Consider the following 14,958-nt stretch of genomic DNA (forward strand, 5'->3'; position numbering starts at 1 on the left):
GGGCAAGTCGTGCAATTGTTAAATTTTTCATTTTATTGACATGTAAAATGTTGGCCCAGTAATTCCCTTCCAAATGCGCGAGTACGGTCGGGGTACTTACGCATCTGGCTGGATGAAATGCCGGTTTTCAGCATGCACAGTGCATGTGGGGAAAACCGGCATTTCCTGTCCTCTGAACGAAGGGGTTCAGAGGCAGAACGCGTGCGACTGCACAGGCAGCGCGTGCGCAGTATAATTCGCCGCTTTCATTAATGCTTTCAGTGAGGTCAAGTCATTACAAGTTACACATGAAAAAAGCATGGGTACAGTTGCTCCAGAGGCTGCGGAGGAAGATATTTATTATCGTGGAGCTTCTGAAAGTATGTATGTCTGTATATATTCCTTTGCGTGTTATGTATATATTCCTTTACTTATGTGTATGAATGTATTATTTAATTATGACTTTCAGAGAAAGTAACTTATTGGAAAATCATAATTAAAAACATACATTCATACACATTAGTAAAGGAATATAAAACATACATACATATACGTAAAGGAATATATGTGGACATACATACATAACTCATTCTCACATTCCATTCACACAGCCACAATTGCTCCTTCTACCTACCGTTCTGAAAACCCGTTTAAAAAAAAAAAAATTAAAGTTTAAAACTTACTTAAAATTTCTTAAAATAACTTCCCTCCCTTTCCCAAACCTAAATATTGCATTTCATAAGCTCCTCCATAAAATATATCTCCTTCCCCAGCCAATGAACAACTTTACACTTGCTTTTTTCACGTGTAAGTTCTAGGGACTTACCCTCACTGAATCCATCAGTGAAATCTACAAAGTTCACTGCGCAAGCGCTGCCTGTGCAGTCGCACGCGCTGTGAATAGACCTCGGGTCTGGAAATGCCGGCGTTCCCCGCATGCGCTGTTCCTGCTGAACACCGGCATTTCCAACGGCCAGATGCGTGAGTAACCCGACCGTACTCACGCTTCTGGCCTGGAATTTCTGGCCCAATGTGATCAAAACGGAGGATCACCAAACTATCTGGGTCACGCTCAAGATAGCAGGAGTCCAAGTGAAAATGGAATTGGACACAGGATCAGCCCTAACAGTCATAAACCGAAGGGACTACAAGCGGCTATTCTCACATATACCCTTGAGAGATACAAAGATTATCTTGAAGACGTACACGGGGCAAAAAGTCTACCCCAAAGGAAAAATAAGGGTGAACGTTATATATAACGGCAAGGAAACACCAAAAATGGACCTATATGTATTGCCAGATGGAGGACAACCACTACTAGGACGTGAATGGATCCGGAAGATACAGCTAGATTGGCATTCCATACAAGCACTGACTGTAGATGCCAAAAAGGATGATGACGTCACACCTGGACGACTGTCAAAAATGCTAACTGACGCACAAGAAGTGTTCCAGCAGGGACTCGGAACACTAAAAGGCATAACAGCGACGATCAAAATAGAGGAAAATGCAAGCCCAAAGTTTTTTAAGGCCAGATCCGCCCAGCCGTCGAAGCAGAGCTGGAAGGTTTGGAACGTTCAGGAGTACTGTCCAAAGTGGACTGGAGCGAGTGGGCTACACCCATCGTTCCTGTAATGAAGAGGTCATTGAGTAATACGCCTGGGGAACCAAAGAAGGTTCGCATCTGTGGGGACTTTAAGGTGACAGTGAACCCAGTCCTTCATACTGTACAATATCCGCTTCCGCGGATTGAAGATATTTTCGCCTCGCTATCTGGAGGGAAATGCTTCACTAAGATTGATCTGGCCCAGGCGTACCTGCAAATGGAGGTAGAAGAAGCCTCGAAACAGTACCTCACGATCAACACTCATAAAGGTCTCTACCAATACAACCGGCTGGTGTTCGGGGTAGCATTAGCTCCGGCTATTTGGCAAAGGGCAATGGAACAAGTCCTGCAAGGGATTCCAGGGACCCAGTGTTATTTGGACGACATCCTGGTCACGGGCGAAAATGACAGTGATCACCTCGCCAACCTGGAGCAGGTGCTCACTAGATTGAAGGAATATGGGCTCCGAGCTAATCGCCACAAATGCGAGTTTTTCCAGAAGCAGATCTCGTATTGTGGCCACGTGATTGATAAAGAGGGGTTACATAAGTCCCCTGAAAAGATTGAGGCAGTAGTCAAGGCTCCAGCACCGGAAAATGTGTCACAACTGAGGTCGTTCCTCGGGCTGGTGAACTACTACAGTAAGTTCTTGCCGAATTTGTCTACAGTACTACACCCACTGAACACCCTACTGCAAACGGGGGTACCATGGAATTGGAGTGACGAATGTAAACGAGCTTTCCAGAAGAGCAAAGCATTGATCACATCAAAAGAGGTGTTGGCTCATTTCAACCCAGCACTACCAATTCGGTTGGCGTGTGATGCATCACCCTATGGCATTGGAGCGGTGCTGTCGCACAAATTCCCGGACGGCTCAGAGAGGCCAGTAGCCTTTGCGTCTCGGTCACTAACCTCAGCTGAGCGTAACTATGCCCAGATTGACAGGGAGGCCCTCAGCCTAGTGTGGGGAGTGAAATAGTTCAATCACTATCTGCACAGGCAGAAGTTCACCTTGCTGACTGACCACCAACCACTTGTCTCCATCTTTAATCCAAAGAAGGGCGTTCCGGTGATGACTGCGCAACGGCTACAAAGATGGTCCCTTTTTCTAAGGGCGCACCAATATGAAATCGAGTACAAGGGCACGAAACAGCATGGAAACGCTGATGGGCTATCACGCCTGCCACTGCCTACTGCGGAGGAAGCACCAGCAGTGGATCCTGTCGAAATATTTCATTCAACTATAATTGAATGCTTGCCAGTAACTAACGCTGGTATAGAGAAGGAGACCCGAAATGACCCGACAGTGTCTCGGGTATATGATTTGACGGTGAAGGGATGGCCAGCACATGGCGACTCACTGTTGCCAGCATTCTCATCCAGAAGAAAACAGCTGTCAGTATGCCAGGGGACCTTGATGTATGGATCCCGAGTGGTAATTCCACCCAAGTTAAGGGAGAGAGTGCTCAATGAGCTTCACGAAGGTCATCTGGGAGGGGTGAAAATGAAAAGCCTTGCTAGGGCTTATGTGTGGTGGTCGGGGATCAATCAGCAAATCGAGGACCTGACAAAGAGCTGCTCAGGATGCCAGAAGGTCCAAAATGCACCACCACATGCCCCTCTACACCCATGGGAGTGGCCCTCATCTCCATGGCAACAGGTGCATATTGATTTTGCTGGTCCATTCATGGACTCAATGTTTTTAATAGCCGTGGATGCGCACTCAAAATGGCCTGAGGTGATCACAATGTCCTCCACCACCACGGAGAAAACTATTGCAGTCCTACGGACCATTTTTGCCAGGAACGGCTTGCCAGAGCAGATTTGCTCTGATAACGGACCACAGTTTGTGTCCGAAGAGTTTCGAAGATTTATGAAAAGGAATGGGGTAAGGCATTACACATCCGCCCCGTATCATCCAGCCACAAATGGATTGGCTGAGAGGTTCGTATAAACCTTTAAAAAAGCAGTAAAGGCCATGTGCGATGACGACATTCCACTGCAGCATAAGGTGGACAATTTCCTGTTAGCCTACAGAAATGCGACACATGCAGTCACCAACCAGGCCCCGGCCATGATGTTCTTTAACCGAAGGTTGAGATCTCGTCTGGATTTGCTCAGACCAAATGTACGAAGAGATGTTGAGAGTAAGCAATTCCAGCACATCAATGAGAAGCCGACAAGGAGCTTCAATGTAGGGCAACCAGTCTTGGCCCGCGACTACTGAACAGAGAAATGGCAACCAGGAACGATATGCACACGGCAGGGGCCATTAATGTACACAGTGGATGTTGGGGAGAACATTGTGAGACGCCATGCCGACCAGATCCTAGAGTCACAGGAACGAGTCAACCCCATGTCTCGGCCATACATACCTGGTGAGGAACCCGACGTACAGGTCGCATCTACCTCAGAAACAATAGCATTGGAAGCTGATGAATCAACTGACGACAGGGTGTTAGAATTGCCTCCGCACCAAGAGCGAGACACTTGGGAAAGGCGTTATCCAGCAAGAATCAGGAAGCCTCCCCAAAGACTGAATTTATAAATAGACTATTTTCAGTTAATGTTGCATGTTAAAAGTGTTAATTGTAATTGGTTTGATATTTAATTGTTAAATGAGTGTTATGGTACTGTTAATCTAAAAGGGGAGGAATTGTAATGTATGTACCTTTAAGGGGGAGAACTACTTTTTACAGCTCCTGTATCCTGTAGTACCGGCAGTGACCACACCTGTATATAAACCCTGAGTAGTGATCTGTACAGTCAGTTGCAGTTTGAACCCTCATTCAGTAAACACCTGTTGATCGTTCCCTGCAGTCTTTGTCTGATTATTGAAGGACACAACATTAAGATACACGGATATAACACTTTAAGCTAGGAATCATTCTTGTAGCTCTCCTCTGGATCTTTTCCATGGCCACTATATCACCCACCAAATTGTGGGAGCGCCTTCACCACATAGACTGCAGTGGTTCAAGAAGAAGGCTCATTACAACCTTTGCAGCAGCAGCAGCAGGAGTGGCGGACCTGCGAGGGAGCAGCGGCTGTGGGAGAAAATCAAGGTCGGTGATTTTCAGGCTCAGTCGAGCAGCGGCAGCAGCGGGAGCAGCGGCAGAATTCGAGAGTGACATCACAGTACAGAAAGTGACGCCGCGCAAGGGAAGAAGCTGGTTGGTGAGTAGTGGGTGAGTGCTTTTTTTTTCTTCAATTTTAAGTTTATTTCTTTGAAGGTAGTTCATAGTTAAGGTAGTTTGGGAGAGCGAGAATCCGAGAGTTTAAATTTGAGGTAAGAGTTTTTAAATTAAAAGTATGGCAGGGGACCTCAGCCCCGTGCGCTGCACGGCCTGCAGCATGTGGGAATTCCTAGATGCTTCTTGCAGTCAAGATGACCACATATGCAGTAAGTGCCAATGGTTTGGCTAACTTGAGATCCGGTTTTCGGAGCTCGAGCATCAACTGGAGGCACTGCAGTGTATCCACGAAGCTGAGAGTTACATGGATAGCACGTTTTTAGACGTGGTCACTCCACAGCTTAAGAAAGTGCAGTCAGAGAGGGAATGGGAGACCACCAGTCAGAAGAAGGGGGGCAGGCAGGTAGTCAGGAAAGCCCCAGAGTGCATCTCACTCAACAACCGTTTTTATGTGTTGGAAAATGGTGAAAGTGACGGTTCCTCTGGGGAGTGGAGCCAGAGCCAAGTTCATGGCAATGTGGGTGGCTCAGCTGCACAAGAGGGGAGGAGTAAGAGTGGAAGGGCAATAGTGGTAGGAGACTCAATAGTGAGGGGTGCAGACAGGCGTTTCTGCGGCCGCAGACGTGACTCCAGGATGGTATGTTGCCTCCCTGGTGCCAGGGTAAAGGATGTCACTGAACGGCTGCAGGGCATTCTGAAGGGGGAGGGCGAGCAGTCAGATGTCGTGGTTCACATTGGTACCAACGACATAGGTAGAAAGAGGGATGAGATCCTGCAACAAGAATTTAGGGAACTAGGTAGCAGATTAAAAAGCAGGGCCTCAAAGGTTGTAATCTCGGGATTACTCTTGGTGCCACGTGCTAGTGAGTATAGGAATAGGAGGATAGAGCAGATGAATGCGTGGCTGAAGAGTTGGTGCAGGAGGGAGGGCTTTAGTTTCCTGGATCACTGGGTCTGTTTCTGGGGAAGGTGGGACCTGTACAAGTCGGACAGGTTGCACCTGAACCGAAACGGGACCAACATCCTTGCGGGGAGGTTGCTAGTACTGATGGGGGGGGGGTTTAAACTAACTTGGCAGTGGGATGGGATACGGAGTGGAGCTATAGTAGGGGGTAATGCACAGCCAAATATAGAGGGAAAAACAAGTCAGTCTGGAAGGCAGAGCAAATATGTAATGGCACAAGGGAGTATGGCAAGGCTGGATGGCATTTATTTTAATGCAAGGAGTCCTATGAGTAAGGCAGATGAATTGAAGGTGTTGATGAACACATGGGAGTATGATATTGTTGCTATCACAGAGACATGGTTGAGGGAGGGGCAGGACTGGCAGCTCAATATTCCAGGGTATAGAATCTTCAGGCGAGACAAAGGGGGGGTGTAAAAGAGGAGGGGTGTCGCAATATTAATCAAGGAGTCAATTACTACAGTAAGGAGGGATGATATCTTAGCAGGTTCCTCCAATGAGGCCATATGGGTAGAACTTAAAAACAAAAAGGGAGCAAGCACTTTGCTGGGAGTGTACTTTTGGCCCCCAAACAGTCAGGGGGAGAGAGAGGAACAGATATGTAGGCAAATCTCAGAGAAGTGTAGAAATAATAGGGTAATAATAGTAGGGGATTTCAACTTCCCAATATTAACTGGGATAGTCAAAGTGTGTGAAAGGCTTAGAGGGTGCGGAATTCTTAAATTGCATTCAGGAGAGCTTTTTGAGCCAGCATGTAGAAAGTCCTACAAGAGAGGGGGCGGTACTGGACCTAATTCTAGGGAATGTAGCAGGGCAAGTGGTAGAAGTGTCAGTAGGAGAGCATTTTGGTGACAGTGACCATAATTCAGTGAGATTTAAGGTGGCCATGGAAAAGGACAAAGATGGACCGGAAATAAAGGTTCTAAATTGGGGTAAGGCCGATTTTAATATGATAAGGCAGGATCTGGCCAAAGTGGACTGGGATCAGCTACTTGTAGGAAAATCCACATCAGAGCAGTGGGAGTCATTCAGAAAGGAAATAGAGAGATTACAGTGCCAACATGTTCCCGTAAAGGTCAAGGGTGGGATCAACAAGCCCAGGGAACCCTGGATGTCAAGGGATATACAAGAATGGATTAGGAATAAAAGGGAGGCTTTTGGCAGATACAAAGGACTAAAAACAGTGGAAGCCCCAGAGGAGTATAGAAAGTGCAGGGGGGTACTTAAAAAAGAAATTAGGAGAGCGAAGAGGGGGCATGAAAAAACATTGGCGGGCAAAATAAAGGAAAATCCCAAGGTGTTTTATAAGTATATTAAGGGTAAGAGGATTACTAGGGAAAGAGTAGGGCCCATTAGGGACCAAAGTGGCAATCTGTGTGTAGAGCTAGAAGATGTAGGTGAGGTTTTAAATGAATATTTTGCATCTCTGTTCACTATGGAGAAGGATGATGTAGGCATAGAAATCAGGCAGGGGGATTGTAATATACTTGAACAAATTAGCATTGAGAGGGAGGAGGTACTAGTGGTTTTAGCGGGCTTAAAAGTGGATAAATCCCCAGGCCCAGATGAGATGTATCCCAGGCTGCTGTGTGAGGCAAGGGAGGAGATTGCAGGGGCTCTGACACAAATTTTCAGAACCTCTCTGGCCAAAGGACTGGAGGACAGCTAACATAGTACCATTATTCAAGAAGGGTAGTAGGGATAAACCAGGGAATTACAGGCCAGTGAGCCTAACATCAGTGGTAGGGAAATTATTGGAAAACATTCTGAGGGACAGAATTAGTCTCCACTGGGAGAGGCAAGGATTAATCAAGAATAGTCAGCGTGGCTTTGTCAGGGGGAGATCATGTCTAACCAATTTGATTGACTTTTTCGAGGGGGTTGACTAGGTGTGTGGATGAGGGTAGTGCAGTTAATGTAGTCTACATGGACTTCAGTAAGGCTTTTGACAAAGTCCCGCATGGGAGACTGGTCAAGAAGGTAAGAACCCATGGGATCCAGGGCAATCTGGCACATTGGATCCAAAATTGGCTTCGTGGCAGGAGGCAGAGAGTGATGGTCGAAGGTTGTTTTTGTGACTGGAAGCCTGTGTTCAGTGGTGTACCGCAGGGATCGGTGCTGGGTCCCTTGCTGTTTGTAGTGTACATTAATGATTTAGATATGAATGTAGGAGGTATGATCAGTAAGTTCGCAGATGACACAAAAATTGGTGGAGTGGTAAATAGCGAGGAGGGAAGCCTGAGGCTACAGGATGATATAGACGGGATGGTTAGATGGGCAGAACAGTGGCAAATGGAATTTAACCCTGAAAAGTGTGAGGTGATGCATTTTGGGAGGACTAACAAGGCAAGGGAATACAAAGTGAATGGTAGGACCCTAGGAAGGACAGAGGATCAGAGGGACCTTGATGTGCATATACATAGATTCCTGAAGGCAGCAGGACAGGTGGATAAGGTGGTTAAGAAGGCATATGGGATACTTGCTTTTATTAGCTGAGGCATAGAATATAAGAGCAGGGAGGTTATGATGGAGCTGTACAAAACGCTAGTTAGGCCACAGCTGGAGTACTGTGTGCAGTTCTGGTTGCCACACTATAGGAAGGATGTGATTGCATTAGAGATGGTGCAGAGGAGATTCACCAGGATGTTACCTGGGCTGGAGCATTTCAGCTATGAAGAGAGACTGGACAGGCTAGGGTTGTTTTCCTTAGAGCAGAGAAGGCTGAGGGGAGACCTGATTGAGGTGTACAAAATTATGAGGGGCATAGATAGGGTAGATAGAAAGGAACTTTTACCCTTAATAGAGGGGTCAATAACCAGGGGGCATAGTTTCAAGGTAAGGGGCAGGAGGTTAAGAGGGAATTTGAGGAAAACTTTTTCACCCAGAGGGTGGTTGGAATCTGGAACTCACTGCCTGAAAGGGTGTTAGAGGCACGAACCCTCACAACATTCAAAAGCATTTAGATGAGCACTTGAAATGCCATAGCATACAAGGCTACGGACCAAGTGCTGGAAAATGGGATTAAAATAGACAGGGCTTGATGGCTGGCGCAGACACGATGGGCCGAAGGGCCTCTTTCAGTGCTGTATAACTCTATGATTCTATGACTAACTAGGGATGGGCAATAAATGCCAGCCATGCCAGTCATCCAAATTCCAAGAATTAATTGATAATTATTTATGAGCACCACTCCTTAAAGCATGGCATAACTTTCCAAAAGCCACAATACAATCTGTCAACTAGTTAACAAGCAATCAAAGCTTCCTTGCTCTCATTCTGTGCATTGACTCTGAAGATATAACTAATTGAAATGAGGAACAGGGCCTTTTTATTATGAATTTATCCCTATATAAAACAAATGAGGGAAAAATGTATGGAGCAAATTTATTATTAAGTGACAGGTTTACTGTTGAGTGAAGTTGCCTATGTTTTGATTTGCAACCTAGAAATTACAGAGGACAATGTCCTTTTAACAAAAATACAATGTAATTATGCAAATATTTCTGTGAACGCCTGTATTACAATTTCCTGTTCACATTTCAAAATAGCGTCTTCTGTCATGTGAACTTCCTCTGTTGAGTAAAAGAATTGTACCAGAGTGACAGGGACTAAAAAAAAAACTATTTAATTAAGTAACAATGCAACCCAAATGTTGGATTAAATTACCGGACTCACGGGCCAGATCTACCTCGAGAGGGTTTGTTGTAACCGTTGTTGTTCTCTTCTTGGCTGTTTTATGCTGTTTGTCACTGCTGGTGATTTTACTGCAGCAAATAAGTGATCTACGGAGTGAACTGGCAAATGTCCACAAACAGCTTCATGTTTTTAACAAGAGGGCAAGAGTAAATCTTGAGGATGATTCAGTGGAACATGAAAAAGAAATGGTAAGGAAACATTTCTACTAGATCTCTCGGATTGTTTTCATTTGCAGAGCATTAATCAAAATGTTGTTGTCTATTCTCCATTGTCAGTCACTCTTTAATATTATGCCCTCTCTCCCTCCTCACCAATTTTGTGTTGATGAAGGCAAGAAATTGTTAGTTTTTATAAATGAAAATGATTTTCATCAAGGGAGTTCCATGGCAGATATAAAATAGGTTACTTGTAGGATATACTTCCCTCTATTCCCCTATCAATTATAGTACAGGCCATATGTCGAACTCATTCTACTGTGCCCCAATAATGTGACCCAAACCCCAATGTCAGAAGAACACCCCTCCCCATTGCACCAGTTTATGAGTGTACCTGCCAATTTAGTCCAAATATTTGGGTAGTTTTATATTGTGGACTCACACCACAAAGAACTGAATTGAATCTTCCAAAGAGGAGAGTATATGTTCCATTATTGTGGACTAGGTTGAAACCCAAGTCCCAGAGGTAAAACATCAATGCTCTAAGCACTCTCACCCATAAACATGGCAGCACTAAACTAATTAAACAGTAGTGCGACGGCACAAGAAAGCACTGTTCCATCATACTGGTCACAGATTTCTCCCTCGCTACTAGCTGAGGCTTCTCTACAAATGCAGAAAGAGAACAGCGAGACTGCCATCCTCGTGCACCTTTCAGCAGATAGCTGCAAAGGAACATTGGCAGAGGCCTGGAAGCCTGCACTAACGAGCAGCATGAGCCATCTCAGTAGGTGCAGGTATCATTCTTTCTGACAGAGAACATTGTGTGTTGTGGGAAGGGATGAAGGGGAGAAAATTAAATACATTCTTCAGAGCTTCCCCAATGGCACGGTTAAATGCAATGCCCAGTATGGAACTGAGCCATACTGATAATGAAGTGCCCAGATTCAATTTGCTGAGTTAACTGTTTGGGCAACAGTTGGTTAGCTACCATTGGCCTCAGCAACCCTGAACAACAGATGAAACCTAAGGTTCCTGTTGCTGACTGCTATCCTGTGACTCCTGTTGGAACGTTCATGTGTTGGACATTGGCCAAATTAAGATCAGTTCCTATGCCTCCCGTAGTGGACTAGTGTGTTTGCATTCACTGTATAAACTTACACATGAAGAATTACCTTTGTGACGAGGAATTAGAGGTCTGCCACAATCTGTGGAACGACACACCAACAAGATTCAGTGTTTCTCGGGGAGGGGGGGGGGTGGGGGAGAGAAGAAAAACAAAGGGAAAAGTATTTCTATTCACATTTTGTTTACAATTCTCCTTAGGAAGATCTGCCTGAAAATCCGAAAAACAACAATAATGCCAAATTCCAAATAAAAGAGCAGTTAACTGGACTGAATGAGAACAGCTATGAATTCAGGAGCCTTTCAAGGAAAAGGAGAAATGCAAGATCCTGTGAAAGTAAGTTAGCAAAATACTGCAGATGTTGGAAATCCGAAATAACAACAGAAAATGCTGGAAAAACTCAGCAGGTCAGGCAACATCCGTGGAGAGAAATTTGAGTTGACGTTTCGGGTTGGACCCTTCTTCAAAACTGGAAAGAAAAGAAACTAGATCGGAGGCAGGGCTGCGATCGGACAAAAGAATAAAAGAAACAAGAGAAGTAAAAGAGATTAGAAGCTAGACGAGATGGTAATAGGCTGGGATTAGGTGTAAAGTGTACTGGCAGGGCAAAAGATAGCTGCCAGGTGTGAGAGAGAAACAAAAGGAAAGGGGGGGGGGGGGGAAAGGAGTGGAACAATTACAAGAGAAAATGAAATGGGGGCCGAGCTTATGATCTGAGATTGTTGAACTCGATATTGAGTCCGGAAGGCTGCAGACTGCCTAATCGGAAGATACATAGATACATAGAAGATAGGAGCAGGAGTAGGCCATTCGGCCCTTCGTGCCTGCTCCGCCATTCGATGAGATCATGGCTGATCCTTTAATTCAGTATCCCGTCCCCGCCTTCTCTCCGTAACCCTTAACCCCTTTTGCCCGTAGAAATATATCTAATTCCCTCTTAAATATATTTAATGAGCTGGCGTACACTGCCCTCTGTGGCAATGAGTTCCACAGGTTCACCACTCTCTGAGTGAAGAAATTCCCCCTCATCTCTGTCCTAAATGGTTTAGCCCTTATCCTTAAATTATGTCCTCTAGTTCTGTTCTCACCCGCCAAGGGAAACATTCCTTCTGCATCCAGTCTGTCTAGACCTGTCAGAATTTTATACACTTCTATGAGGTCCCCTCTCAATCTTCTAAACTCCAGTGTGTACATCCCTAAACTACATAGTCTCTCCTCATAGGTCATTCCCGCCATTCCTGGTATCAGCCTGGTGAATCGCCGCTGCACCCCCTCCATGGCAAGAACATCCTTCCTCAGATGAGGCGACCAAAACTGTACACAGTACTCGAGGTGTGGTCTCACCAGTGCCCTGTACAGCTGCAGCAAGGTATCCCTGTTCCTGTATTCTAACCCTTTTGCTATGAAGGCCAGCATACCGTTTGCCTTCTTGACCGCCTGTTGCACCTGCATGCTCGCCTTCAGTGACTGGTGTACAAGAACACCCAGGTCTCTCTGTACTTCCCCCTCTCCCAATCTATTGCCATTTAAATAATAATTTGCCCTCCCGTTCCTGCACCCAAGGTGGATAACTTCGCACTTGTCCACATTATAGTGCATCTGCCATTTATCCGCCCAATCGCCCAGTCTGTCCAAATCGCTCTGGAGCTTCCTGGTCTCTTCCTCTGAGCCCACCCCCCCTCCTAGTTTAGTGTCGTCTGCAAATTTGGAAATGCTGCATCCGACTCCCTGATCCAGGTCATTAATGTAAATTGTGAACAGCTGGGGGCCCAGGACAGATCCCTGTGGTACCCCACTTGTTACTGCCTGCCATTCAGAAAATGAGCCGTTTATTCCAACTCTCTGTTTTCTATCTGACAGCCAGTTCCCTATCCACGCCAAAACTTTCCCCTTTATCCCATGAGCCTCAATTTTCCATGCTAATCTTTTATGTGGGACCTTATCGAAGGCCTTTTGGAAGTCCAGGTACACCACATCTACTGGCTCTCCCCCATCTATTCTACCAGTTACTCCCTCAAAAAATTCCAATAGATTAGTCAAGCACGATTTACCCTTTGTAAATCCATGTTGACTCTGTCCTATCCTGTCCCCATTTGCTAAGTGCTCCGCTATTTCATCCTTAATGATGGACTCCAGCATTTTGCCCACAACTGATGTAAGGCTTACAGGTCTGTAATTACCTGCTTTTTCCCTACCCCCCTTTTTGAATAGTGGGGTAACGTTAGCTACCCTCCAATCCATCGGCACTGTTCCCGAGTCTAATGAATTCTGAAAAATCATCCTTAGTGCATCCGCTATCTCTAGGGCCACCTCCTTCAGTACCCTAGGATGCATGTTATCAGGCCCTGGGGATTTGTCCACCTTCAATCCCTTTAGCTTCCTTAACACCATATCCTTAGAGATATTGATTTGCGTCAGTTCCTCCTTTGCCAATGTCCCTATTTTTCCCGATATCCCAGGGAGGTTTTTTGTGTCTTCCTTCGTAAAGACTGACCCAAAGATGAGGTGCTGTTCCTCGAGGTTACGTTGAGCTTCCGTGGAACAATACAAGAGGCCAAGGACGGTGAGGTCCAAGTGGGAATGGAGCGGTGAATTAAAATGGCAGGCGACCGGAAGCTCGGGGTCACCCTTACGGACTGAACGGAGGTGTTCCGCAAAGCGGTCACCCAATCTGCGTTTGGTCTCCCCAATGTAGAGGAGACCGCATCGTGAGCAGCGAATACAGTATACTAGATTGCGAGAAGTACAAGTAAATCGCTGTTTCACCTGGAAGGGGTGTTTGGGGCCCTGGACAGTGGGAAGGGGGGAGGTATAGGGGCAGGTGTTACATCTCCTCCGCTTGCACGGGAAGGTGCCAGGCGAAGAGGAAGGGCTGTTTGGGGTGATAGAGGAGTGGACTAGGGTGTCTCGGAGGGAGCGGTCCCTGCGGAATGCTGAAAGGGGAGGGGAGGGGAAGATACGTTTGGTGGTGGGATCACTTTGGAGGTAGCGGAAATGCCGGAGGATGATCCGTTGAATGTGGAGGCTGGTGGGGTGAAAGGTGAGGACAAGGGGAACCCTATCGTGGTTCCGGGAGGGAGGGGCAGGGGTGAGGGCAGAAGTGCGGGAGATAGAACTGACACGGTCGAGGGCAGTGTCAACCACAGTAGAGGGGAATCCTCGGTTGCGGAAAAAGGAAGACATGTCTGAAGCACTGGTGTGGAAGGTGGCGTCGTCGGAGCAGATACGGCGGAGACGGAGAAACTGGGAGAATGGAATAGAGTCCTTACAGGAAGCGGGGTGGGAGGAAGTGTAGTCCAGGTAGCTGTGGGAGTCAGTGGGCTTGTAGTAAATATTGGTCGATAACCTATCCCCAGAGATGGAGACGGAGAAGTCGAGGAAGGGAAGGGAAGAGTCCGAGATGGACCATGTGAAGGTGAGGGAAGGGTGGAAATTGGAGGCAAAGTGAATGAAATTGTCAAGTTCGGGGCGAGAGCAGGAAACGGCACCGATACAGTCATCAATGTATCGGAAAAAGAGGTGAGGGAGGGGACCCGAGTAGGACTGGAATGACTGTATTGGTGCCGTTTCCTGCTCTCGCCCCGAACTTGACAATTTCATTCACTTTGCCTCCAATTTCCACCCTTCCCTCACCTTCACATGGTCCATCTCGGACTCTTCCCTTCCCTTCCTCGACTTCTCCGTCTCCATCTCTGGGGATAGGTTATCGACCAATATTTACTACAAGCCCACTGACTCCCACAGCTACCTGGACTACACTTCCTCCCACCCCGCTTCCTGTAAGGACTCTATTCCATTCTCCCAGTTTCTCCGCCTCCGCCGTATCTGCTCCGACGACGCCACCTTCCACACCAGTGCTTCAGACATGTCTTCCTTTTTCCGCAACCGAGGATTCCCCTCTACTGTGGTTGACACTGCCCTCGACCGTGTCAGTTCTATCTCCCGCACTTCTGCCCTCACCCCTGCCCCTCCCTCCCGGAACCACGATAGGGTTCCCCTTGTCCTCACCTTTCACCCCACCAGCCTCCACATTCAACGGATCATCCTCCGGCATTTCCGCTACCTCCAAAGTGATCCCACCACCAAACGTATCTTCCCCTCCCCTCCCCTTTCAGCATTCCGCAGGGACCGCTCCCTCCGAGACACCCTAGTCCACTCCTCTATCACCCCAAACAGCCCTTCCTCTTCGCCTGGCACCTTCCCGTGCAAGCGGAGGAGATGTAACACCTGCCCCTATA

The 14,958-nt window shown here is 46.8% G+C and overlaps 1 protein-coding gene across 1 annotated transcript in view; it reads left to right on the forward strand.

The window, feature by feature from the left end:
• Nucleotides 1–9,310: 9,310 nt before the first annotated feature.
• Nucleotides 9,311–14,958, forward strand: part of LOC147125288 (tumor necrosis factor ligand superfamily member 13B-like) — a 32,686-nt gene continuing 27,038 nt past the window's right edge. Inside the window, exons 1-2 of the mRNA XM_086000658.1 lie at nucleotides 9,311–9,627; nucleotides 10,921–11,056. Coding sequence (XP_085856784.1) covers nucleotides 9,382–9,627; nucleotides 10,921–11,056 — 382 coding nt within the window. The 5' untranslated portion in view covers nucleotides 9,311–9,381. The remainder of the gene's footprint in view (nucleotides 9,628–10,920; nucleotides 11,057–14,958) is intronic.

This window comes from Somniosus microcephalus, chromosome 1 (genome assembly GCF_052327205.1).
Source record: "Somniosus microcephalus isolate GS21.2 chromosome 1, FLI_Smic_1.0, whole genome shotgun sequence".
Taxonomy (NCBI): domain Eukaryota; kingdom Metazoa; phylum Chordata; class Chondrichthyes; order Squaliformes; family Somniosidae; genus Somniosus; species Somniosus microcephalus.